General features: G+C 36.0%; 2 protein-coding genes across 2 annotated transcripts; both read left to right on the forward strand.

Moving 5' to 3' along the window:
- Positions 1-683: 683 nt before the first annotated feature.
- LOC141836438 (tetraspanin-3-like) lies at positions 684-3,987 on the forward strand. The gene is made up of 2 exons (XM_074723927.1): positions 684-1,457; positions 3,548-3,987. Exons 1-2 carry the CDS (start codon positions 924-926, stop codon positions 3,890-3,892), a joined length of 879 nt encoding a protein of 292 aa, XP_074580028.1. The 5' UTR covers positions 684-923; the 3' UTR covers positions 3,893-3,987.
- A 1,500-nt stretch (positions 3,988-5,487) lies between these two features.
- Positions 5,488-9,491, forward strand: LOC141836056 (putative serine/threonine-protein kinase PBL7). The gene is made up of 6 exons (XM_074723461.1): positions 5,488-5,553; positions 6,126-6,186; positions 6,546-6,787; positions 7,526-7,715; positions 7,821-8,212; positions 9,168-9,491. Exons 1-6 carry the CDS (start codon positions 5,488-5,490, stop codon positions 9,489-9,491), a joined length of 1,275 nt encoding a protein of 424 aa, XP_074579562.1.
- The last annotated feature ends 2,210 nt before the right edge of the window (positions 9,492-11,701 follow it).

The following is an 11,701-nucleotide window of genomic DNA, read 5'->3' on the forward strand; positions in this document are numbered from 1 at the left end:
AATTGGCCACGATGAAAGAGGATATTGCCTTGACTTCGTCAAGATTCAACCCTTATACATTTCAGTAACTCTGCTCCGTCATAACCAATTCAATTATGTTCCGAGAACTCCAACAACAATACTCTTCTACAAAAGGTAGAATCCGTCATCCCAGCAGCTCTACACGGTCGGGTCCACGACCATATGTGAGGAGGTAAATCAAGAAATTATAATCGATCACGACGGAGAAGGGTATTGCTCGCCTTCCAACAACAACACTCTTCTGTAAAAAAATTAAAATCCGCCACCTTAGTGACTCCACACGATCGACTCCACGATCATCTATGAGGAGGTAAATCGAAAAATTGTAGTTGGTCACGACACAAAAGGGTATTACCTGACTTCGTCAGAATTCAAACTCTTATTCTCTTTTATAACTCTGCTGCATTATAATCAACTTAATTATATCCCAGGAGCGCCAACAACAAAACTCACTCCATGATTCGATCAAAATAGAGATTCACTTCCTAATAACTCCCTCTATCATCTGGCATGGGATCCCATTAGTCACCCATGATACCCTGCCTGCCTGCCTGAAGAAATGGCAGGAGCTATAAATATGCCGCGTTGGATTACGAGGACTAGGACTTGGATTCTCACGACTTCTTTTGGAATAAAAAATTAAAAGGGTCGGTGACCACTCTTCACGATAGTCTGTTCAGTCATCCTCTTCCTCCTGCTGCTGCTGCAGTGTTTATTGTATTGTCTTATATTGAATTGTATAACAATAAAACAAAGCCCCCAAAGAACGCTAGCTTTAAAAGTTCCATCTTCTACCCTCTACCACTTCTCTCAAAGAGAAAGAGAAAGAGAAAGAGAAAGAGGGAGGATAACTAAGGCAAAAGCCAGCAACCAGCTGAACAAGAGATCGAATAATAATCACGATGATGCGCGGCAGCAACACGGTGATCGGGGCCGTCAACTTCGTCACCTTTCTCATATCCATCCCCATTTTAGCCGGCGGCATCTGGCTCAGCGCCAGGGCCAACTCCACCGATTGCCTCCGTTTCCTCCAGTGGCCCCTCATCATCATCGCCGTCTCTATCATGGTCATCTCCCTCATGGGCTTCGCCGGCGCATGCTACCGCCTCGCCTGGCTCCTCCAGCTCTACCTCTTCGCCATGTTCTTCGTCGTCGCCGCCCTGCTTGGCTTCATCATCTTTGCCTTCGCCGTCACCGACCGCGGCCAGGGCCAGGTGGTCATGAACCGCGCCTTCCTTGAGTACCAGCTCTCCGACTACTCCGGATGGCTCAAGGACCGCGTCTCCGACCCCGGATACTGGGCCAAGATCAGCTCTTGCTTACGAGACGGCCACGCCTGCTCCAAGATGCCGCGCTACACCCGAGATCCGATCACCGGGGTCCTCGTGCCCGAGTCTCCGGATATGTTCTACAGGAGGAATCTTTCCCCTATCGAGGTCACTTCTTGGTCCTTACTCTAATTTCATTGCCTTCTTTGCCTACCCCTTTGTATATATTATTGAAATATTAGATCGATCGTCTCTACAAGAAGGCTAATGATTCGAATGTTTAGTTAGTTGATCAATGTTTTCGGTAGAATTAATTGTTGAAATTTTTGGTATCTCCATCTGCATGCCTTCTCCTTCGTTCAAAATGTGCATCGACATTTAATTGCTAGCTGTTAGTAAAACAATTATTGCAAAAGGTGATAACTCTGACCCCGGTCGCCCCTCCACATCTAAGCTGCTAGTAAAACAAGCTTAGATAGTATGCAGCAGAAATATATTAGTTGGTTCCTTCAGATTTTTGAAACACTCTTTCCCTACTTTAACCTATCCCTCGTTTTGCTTAGCTTATTCAAGGAAAAGATATGAAAAAAACTCCTGAAACTTTTTAAACATCAAACTGTAAGATATTGAAGATTGGCCTTTGCCTTGGTGTTGCAAAGGCTAGTAACTAGGAAATCTAGAATTCTTTACTTCTACTGTTGTTGTTATTATTATTTTTCTTTTAGTGTTCTTTCTTAATTCATTGTAGGATTCCCCTTTGAAATACCATATGTTTAACTCCATCGCAAAAGTATTGGGAATCCCATTGAGCACTGAGCTGGATCTTATCTTCTTGCCCTATTAATTCTTAAAGGTATATAAGTGGATTCCTTTTTTCAAAAAAGAAAAAAGAGAGGGAATGTAGTAAAAGGACATTTTTATTATTTATTGTTATTAATATTTTGTTTGGTGGATTATTATTAATAAAAAGACTTGTGAGCCTAAAAGGGGAAAAGTCTAAAGGGAACAGCATTACCAGACCACATTCGAAAAGTCACTTGAGAGTGGTCTTTTGTCTACTTTTCTTTTACCTAGCAAAAGAGAGGGAGACCACATCAGAAGGAATGTGATTGAGGAATGATATCTTCTTCCCAAATTGTAGAAATTTTTGCCAGAAGAAAAGGAAGATCAATACAATAACATCCACACACACCCACATGAATAAATATATATACATATATATGGTGTAAGAGATGTAAGGTTACTATCATATAGAATTCACAATGCATATTAGTTTTGAACAGATATCCTTCAATATCCTTGTATCCTCGATGCCTTATCTCTCACTCCAACTCCGACTAAAATGAGGTGCTCTGTTTACCTGTGTTTTAACTTTTAAGCTAAAGAGATTGACTACATTTTATATATTGGATCTACACAAGTTGAATACACAAGTAATGAGTCCCTACTATGCAGGTTGATTACAAGGATTTTTTACGATCCTAACCTTTTAATAACTACCTTCTTTACTGCTTTCATGACATTTGGACTTATCCTTCTAACAATTAAAAAGTGTTGTAGATCAAATGTAGAGGGCATCTCCACTGAAAATTGTGGATTTACAGTAAAGATTTTAATTGTTTCCACAGCTTATAAAGGTTTCTAAGATATATCTAACTGTTGTTTGATTAACAAAGAATGGCTGAATTCTTGACTACCATATCAAAGATAGTAATTTTTGAATAAGTTCACTTTTCTTTCTGTTCTCAAGTACGATTAATTATTAGCATTTTTTCCTTTAGAATTTTCTCAACTACAAATTGAGAGGAAATACAAAGGTAGCCTTCAAGCCTATGCCATTTAGTATATTGGATTTTCTGGTTTCTCATTTACTAATTAGCAATTTATTGTTTTCTTTGAAATTTCCTCAACAATAGACTTAAGAGGAAGTATAAAGGTTGCACTCGAGCATTGTGTCAAGAATATTGAGTTTTCTTGTTGCTCATGTACCATGATCAATTGTTTTCTTTGAATTTCTTCAACAACAGACTGGGAGGAAATATAGAACTAGCCATGAAGCCTTGTGTCATTTCAAGTATGTTGACCCGAGTTGCCAAACTACTTATAGTAGTCATCAATTAGCTAGTTCATCTGTTATTGTCAAAAGTGTTTTATATGAAATATGTTTTTATCCTTTCGGAGATCTTTCTTTTTACCAGATGCATAAAGACCATTGACCCTGCTGATTGCTTATCTAATGCCGGTTGTTAATGACACAGTCCGGGTGCTGCAAGCCTCCAACTTCTTGCGGCTATACCTATGTAAATGAAACATTCTGGATTGCGGGAGCAGGGATGACTGTCAACGACATGGACTGCACTAGATGGAGCAACGATCAGCAGTCACTGTGCCTGCAGTGTGACTCATGTAAAGCTGGGGTTCTCGCCGGCATCAAGCATAGTTGGAGGAAGGTTTCAGTGATCAACATAGTCATGCTCATACTCCTTGTCATCATCTACGTCGTTGGTTGTGCAGCTTTCAGGAATGCAAAAAGGATGCACAATGGTGAGCCCTTTGGTGAGAACCGGATGACTAAATCAAGGCCTAGCAGGATGCACTTTTAGACTTGTTATGTAAACTAATATTGTTTTGTACGCTGGAAACATATTTGATGCATGCTTCAAAGTTTGATAACAACATTTCAACATATAACTACGATTTCGTAGCTGTTATAATATGTCTGATATATTTAGCGTTCAAAAATATTTATATTGTAGCAGTTACAATTTCATAATTGCTACAACGCATACTTAACTTGTTCAAAGATACTCACGTTGTAATAGCTACAACGTGAATTCAATCATATTCATTTACCATTCACTTTAAATTGTAGTTACTATAACGTATATTCAACTTATTTATCTAATATTCATGTAATAGTCGTTACGAAATCATAATTATTACATATGTTGTAGCAATTATAATTTCAAAGTTATTACAACGCGTCCGACTGATTCAGAAATTATATGAGAGATTTAAGTGGGAGATAATAATATAGAACAATTATGAAGGGCATTTGGATAAATGTATATGGTTGAATAGTAAGGTAGGGTGTCTTTTTGATAAAAAATCAAAGTAGGATACCTTTGATGATTTAGAAATAAAAGGGTGCCCTTTTGATTTACCCAAACGCTTTTGAAAAATAATATTGAACAAGAAAAAAACTTAGACAATTTATCAAAAAGCTTACTTAGATTTTAAAAATTCTTAAATCATCCATTATACTTTGTATTTTATGAGACACATTTTTTTCCTCAAAATATCCTTCTACCCATTATAATTTCAAATTAAAGCAAAAAATTAATTTTTCTTAAATTGAATTGAACGAATATCAAAGTTAAAAAAAATAAAAATTTAATATTTCATGAAGCACTTTCATCAAAAGTCATTGATAATCTTAAAAATATCAAATTTATATTAAACTAACAAAAAATGAGCTTCGAGAAAGTGAAGACTTGACATGTTAAGGAAGATCATATATTTGCTAAGATGTCTCCAAGAGTGAGCTCTTGGCAAATAAAGTTTTAGTAGGTTAAAGAGGATTAAATGCATGGCAAGAAGTCTCGAAGAGTGAGCTCCTAACAAGTGAGTCAACTATTAGTAAACAACAATCGACTGATGACACAATCATCTAAAGTTTCAATAATGAATTTATCTAGATTAGTCTATTGATGACATGAATAGTCAACTAATGATATAGTAATTAGAGAAAATAATAGAATTGATCATGAATCATAGTGAGTTAAATGTTAATCCAAAAAAGTTGACTGAAAAGTAATTAAATTAATTAGAGAATCAAATAGTTGAGTGTCAACAGTTTGAGTTGATTAGATATAACCATTCATTACGGAGATGAAGCTGAGTTGATACTATAAAATTAAGTGAACAAGTTAATCATTAATATTTTTTTTTACATTTTGATTTGGTTAGATATAATTAGAAAAAAATGAGGTTGATTCTAATTCTAATTCTATAATTTTCCACGTTTAAAATTTGATAAATTTTAATTTGGTCCTAGCTTACAAAGGACAGTTATTTTTCTAATTAATAGTATTTTTTAAGTTTTATAAAAAGTTGTCATATTAATTTAGTTTTTAGCTTTTTCGATTAATAAAATATTTCAATTTCATATTATATTATAAAAAGTTGTGGCGCGCGCATGGCTTCAAGATCCATCTCGTCGGCCTCCGACCGACCGTTGCGGCTGGCGCTGCTCTTTTTGTTGGTAAGTTAACTGGATAAGAATTAGCAAATTTGGTAAGTTTTTCCGACTCCGAATCACTTTGTATCTTTCCGTATCTGGAACACGAAACGGCTATATATGCGCCGGCGAGTCCCTTCTTCCGGCACTTTGTTAATTTCCTCTGTTTGCTTTGCTTTGCTTGCTTGGCGATTAGAAAGATTTCCTTTCCGCTAGCTGTCGAGAGCTCTCTTGCTTTCTTGCGTCTTCTCACTTTCATCGCGTAAGCCCGACAGCTTCTTGAGATAAAGAGACGTCGATCGGCGGTTGCAGTCGATGCTGACTTTCTGTTTTTGCGGCGCTCGAGTGTCGAAGACGGACGAGGGCGATCAACGGGACATTGCAACAGGTAGCAAGCCCTTCTTTATGACATTTCATGATGGCTTTTTTGTTCGGCTCGAGTTCTTTAACTTATTCGATTGCTTCTTAGCATGTATCTAATCTGGCGATTGGATCTTGTCGGTTGTTGCCAGATTTCTGAAGAAAGAAAGAAAGATTGTTTTTAATTTCTTGGTTAAATGTTCGGATTTTGTTTTTGGTGTTCTTGTGTTTCTTAGCTTGCATCTGGCGACTGGGTTTCCGTCGGTAGCTCCCAGATTTCTGGTGAAAGAAAGATAGGTTTTTTCTTTTCTTGGATGAATGTTCGGATTTCAATGGCGGATTAGTTTCTGGAAGGGTTTCGCTGGATTTTTTCCCCCCTTTCTTTGTGGATCGCGAGTTCGCGTTGATTTTATACATTGTCTTCTTCCTTTTTACCCTAATTTTATTCGACTTGATGAATCGCTTTTATACATTGTCTTCTTCCTTTTTACCCTAATTTTGTTCGCTTTTTTTCTTGGTGAATCTTTATTATTGAAAATATATATCCTTTCGATCATCTGTCAGAACCCTTCTTTTAAGAGCATGCATTTCGCAATGCCTGCTCCTATCTACGTTCATGGTTGCTCATAGACATTTTTTTTTTTTGTGTGTGTTAGATCTTGTTTCTTCAGACACGTTGCAAGCCAATCGCAATCGCCCTGTGAATATCGAGAAAGAGACCTCAAAGAATGAAAAGCAAGTGGTATCCAGTGGCGGTTCTAGTTCTAGTAAATCTGATGGTCAGATGTTTCAATTCAGTGAATTAGTTGCTGCAACAATGGATTTTAATGATGATCACTGTTTGGGAGAGGGAGGCTATGGAATCGTTTACAAGGGAAGGCTGGAAAGTACGAACCAGGTAAACTCGTCGATCGCTGACATTTTCTTTCTTGTTGCCGGCCTTTCTCCTTAGGAGAAAAATATGTGTGATTCTTTCTAATAAGAACAACTAGTTCTCCAAGCTTTTTTAGTGAAAAATTGTATATGATGATACTTACTCCATATTGAATTTCATTCCCAGTTATTAAGCTGAGCAGGATATCTATTAGTTTTGATCTGTGCAATATTAATTCTTGTTGCCTTTCTCGTTGAGAAACTGTGCAATTCTAACAAGAACAACTATTTCTCCAAGGTTCCAGGTCTAATATTTTTTAGTAAAAAAATTGTCTATGATGGTGCTCCATATTCAAATTTCATTCCCAGTTATTAAGCTGAGCAGGATATCTATTAAGTTTGATTTGTGCTTAAGTTTCATCTGTGCAATTCTTGTTGACAAACTGTGCAATTCTAATAAGAACAACTATTTCTCCAAGGTTCCATGTTTAATCTTTTTTGGTAAAAAATTCTACATGATGATGCTCCATGTTGAAATTTCATTCTCGGTTATTAAGCTAAGGATATCTAGCTATTAAGTTTGATCTGTGTTTCATAACTCCTTTTTCATATCCTCCTCCTCATTCTGTTAGTTAGTGTGGCTGATGCATTGCATGCTCCAAGTTAGAAACAAACAAAAAACATTCAGGAATATGTGTTTGATTGCATACTGAATCTCTTGTGCATAGTTTGTGCTGGCTAACGAGGATTTTGTTGTTTGCAGAATGTAGCTATAAAGAGGCTATTTCGTACTGATGCACTAGGACATAATGAGTTTCTCCTAGAGGCGCTTTTCATGAGTCTATGTCATCATCCTAACATTATCAACCTTATTGGCTATTGCGCTTGTAGAAATGAAAGGATTTTGGTATTTGAATACATGCCGTTGGGATCCTTGGAGGACCACCTGCACAGTATGTTTTTGTAGAGCTTCTTCAGTATATTATTGTTAAACTTTTTTCCCTTCTTTCGAGAGATGCAATTGTTGATACAAATATTTGTTCATGTGATTGCAACAGAGCTTGATCCCGATAGGAAAGTACTCGATTGGAACACAAGGATGAGAATAGCTGAAGGTGCAGCAAAAGGATTAGAGTATTTACATGATAAACTCAGTCCTCCAGTCATACACCGCGATGTGAAAAGCTCTAACATATTGTTAGATGAGGGATATCATCCCAAGATATGTGATTTTGGCATGGCAAAACTTGGTCCTAGTGGTGATGACACACATGTATCCACAAGGGCAATGGGCACATGTGGATATTGCGCACCTGAATATGTAAATACTGGACGATTAACAACAAAAGCAGATATTTATAGCTTTGGGGTTGTTCTTCTAGAACTCATCACTGGAAGAAGGGCCATAGACACTTCAAGACCTAAGGATGAGTATAATCTTGTTGTATGGGTGAGGACCTTTGCTTCTTTTTTTTTTCTCATTCCATCAATTGTAAAAGCTTCTTTCAAAACTATTGTACATCTACATTGGTTGAGGTTTTTTTTTTTTTATAAGTTTGGCAACATCTGAGCTTTTTTGGTTTACAATCTACAATTATCTATTTCACAGTAAAGAAATTTAGGAGAAGTGATATATATTAGAAAGCAGGACCAAACAATATCCTTTTGCTCACCAGGGAAAGCAGGACCATGATAATCTTTTAGCCATGAATCAACTGCCGTATACTCCCCATATCTGGAATCAGCAGCTAACCAAACAATATCCTTTGCAAGCCATGTAACATGGCTTAGAAGTGAAAAAATTGAGAAACCGATCCCTAGTGAAACAGCATCACTGTATGTGGTGTTTTGTGAATTGTAAGGAGTTACCAATACAATAGTTTCTTTTCCATCACCACGAGGAGCTCGTATGATGCCTACAGCATTTAGAATAAATAAATGTTCCACAGCTAGCTAGGGTTAGCTTGCAACTCCAAATTATCAGTGGTGGAAGAGAAGAAATGAAGAGGGTTGAACTTATTTGCACGAGGCACAAATTTGTGGTAATATGATTCAACACCCACAGCCACTATATACTCACGCAGCAATTTTGCTATTTCTCTGTAATTTTAAGGAAGTTTGTGATTAAAAAGCATTGGAAAATAGAAGTCAAAAAAGAAAAAATCACAGGGTACAGAGCTTAAACATGTTATGAAACAGATAGTTCTAAATTGTAAAGAAATTTATGAGAAGTGATATCAGATAGTTCTAAATTGCATATCTAAAGTTCCTCTCCCATTCATCTTGCTATTGTGATATCCCTGAAATGTTATGTCTTCTACTGTTGAACTTTCATGTCAATAAATAATATCAGTGTTTCATAGAGCTGCTGGTTTCAATCTGAGAATGTCATCTTTTTCTCGCAGGCAAAGCGAAAATTCTATATCAGGGACATGTTTCCAGAGATGGCTGATCCTAAGTTAGAGGGGCAGTATCCTAAAAGGGATTTATGCCGTGCAATTGATATTGCTAAAATGTGTTTGCACGAGAGACCTTCTTCAAGGCCTAAAATAGCTGAGGTGGTCACATCTCTTTCCTACCTCGCTTCGAAAATATACAAACCTAAAAGCCAAGCAAATCAGAAAGCTTCTCATTTGAATGAGCCACCAGTTCTTAAATGCCTTAAGATCGACCAAATGCAACACCTACAACGAGAAGGCACAATAGCAAGACCTTTGAAGCCAATCTGAAGTGAATAATTTCTCTGTTGACATGTAATATGTAATTGTAATAGGTAGTATCCTGTGTTAGCTCTTAGCTGGTTCGTCCTGACATAAGTCGTCAGTGATGCAAATTCTTTTATTGTATATATAAAAAACAATGTTTTACTTCCATTCTAATGAATACAGTTATATTAGCATTTACATACAAGGAAGCAATTTTGCTATTTCTCTGTAATTTTAAGGAAGTTTGTGATTAAAAAGCATTGGAAAATAGAAGTCAAAAATGAAAAACTCACAGGGTACAGAGCTTAAGCATGTTATGAAACATGGACCTATCTATAATACCTCCAGTAATGGTGCACAAGATTTAACTTTGAAATTTTAACAAATAAATAAATAAAATAAGAAGTGAAAAAAATTGCAATTAAGCACAGTAAGATGCATGTTGGTGCATTTCTAGGAGTTCCACCTGCAGGTGTTTGGAAAATGCCTCTTTTAGTCTATTGTGAATGGTAAAACCCTAAGTTTTCATTCATAATTTGGACCGATCTGGACTACTTTTATTAGGTCTATTCAAGGTCCTGTGCCTAACTTCTATCGTCACTAAACCAATGTTAAAATCCTTGTTTGCATGAAATGTTTGAAGTCATATACATTCAGTGGTGGAACTATTTCCCAACTAAACCACTGCAGTTATGTAATTAGTCTTTCCTACATACATTTGTATGCATTTATTATTTATAATTAAAAAAATCGGTTTAATTTACTCAAAAATCTACAGTGAGTTTATGATCATCCACTAGCCACATTCAGACAACATAATCGAAGTGGTAAAGAAATTCCACCTTTGTGTATCAAATGAACAACTTTCCAGTATGCATATCCTTCAATCAAAAACCCTGATGAATCACTTAAACCTGTTGTTACGAGAGCTACTAAGTATATAGATGATACAGAAACATCTTCAAGCAACTCAGTATAATTGTTTTGATGGAAAATCTTAGTAGCTAATGCCTAACAACCTCTAGCAAGTGATGAGTGGAAGATACTGATGTGTATGATTGCATTTATTATTCATAAAAATTGTGAATTGTCTTATCAGCCCATGTCGTGCAAGATTAGTCTCTTTAGTCACCACCATTACAAAAACAACAAACTATTGATGGCTTTGATTCTCCTCTATTCACCATTGTGATTGTCAATGCCATAACATAAAGGTTTTAAAGAGTATGCAGCCAATACGCTAATGCAAGCATGGAAGCATATTGAGTCCAAATTCTCTTAAAAGATATCAAGTATGCAGACACCCTTGTGGATGCACATGTGATCCATATTCTTTTGAAAAATAACATTAGTGACAGAGTGATGCATAAGATCATGTGTCCAAAAATAAGTTTACAACTACTGCATAATATATCAATTTAATCATTACAATTAATATAAACAAACTATACCACTTAACAATTAAATTAATCAACTTAAGCAATATTTCATACAAAATATTTTGCATATGAATCTTATCAATACATGTGCCACAAAATCCATAATAGAAAGCATATTTTACTTAGACTCAATTATATGTATCAACACGGATGTCAAGTGCCTAAAACTGACATTTCTAAGAATTTTTTCATATGATCAGTAGAGTTGTTGAGTATGGACTTTGACTGTTACTGTCAGTGTCATTTTACGACATGAGTATGGAGGAGTTAAATGAAGAATCCAAAACCAACCAATGCAATCCATCAAAAATAGATAAACAAATAAATAAATAATAAAATATACTATAAATGAAAAAAATCAAACAAATACATACTGATCTAATCAATTATCTATTTGGCAGAATTAGTTTAATCAAACCAAAATCACTTTCATGACTTGGAATTTTGATGAGAAGGGGATTGATTTAGCCTCCATAATACTTGACCATCAGCAGATGCAATAAGTCACTCTTTGCATAAGCCTATGCAGATGCATGTGCAACTTATCACCAACCTTTTTATAAAAGTGCATACAAGATCAACTTGTACACAATTGTCATACGGTGATGATATCCTTTGGCATGTACATAATATCCCAACAATTTTTTATGAATGTTAGTTGATTTACAAGACTTGCAAAATTTGCTTGAGATTGAAAATGTAATATCTATCCTATAAGATATAATCTTAGCATGTAGCATACTGGGAGGGAATAGTGGATGCAAACAGCTAAGTAAATTTGGATATAATAAAAGG

This window comes from Curcuma longa, chromosome 10 (genome assembly GCF_044706935.1).
Source record: "Curcuma longa cultivar G26 ecotype Majalengka, Jawa Barat chromosome 10, ITB_CL_G26_1.1, whole genome shotgun sequence".
NCBI lineage: Eukaryota > Viridiplantae > Streptophyta > Magnoliopsida > Zingiberales > Zingiberaceae > Curcuma > Curcuma longa.

Coding starts and splice junctions, on each gene's coding strand:
- LOC141836438 (XM_074723927.1), top strand. CDS start 924: ATGATGCGCGGCAGCAACACGGTGATCGGGGCCGTCAACTTCGTCACC. Junction 1,458..3,547: donor GGAATCTTTCCCCTATCGAG/GTCACTTCTTGG, acceptor TTAATGACACAG/TCCGGGTGCTGCAAGCCTCC.
- LOC141836056 (XM_074723461.1), top strand. CDS start 5,488: ATGGCTTCAAGATCCATCTCGTCGGCCTCCGACCGACCGTTGCGGCTG. Junction 6,187..6,545: donor TTCTGGTGAAAGAAAGATAG/GTTTTTTCTTTT, acceptor TGTGTGTGTTAG/ATCTTGTTTCTTCAGACACG. Junction 7,716..7,820: donor CTTGGAGGACCACCTGCACA/GTATGTTTTTGT, acceptor TGATTGCAACAG/AGCTTGATCCCGATAGGAAA.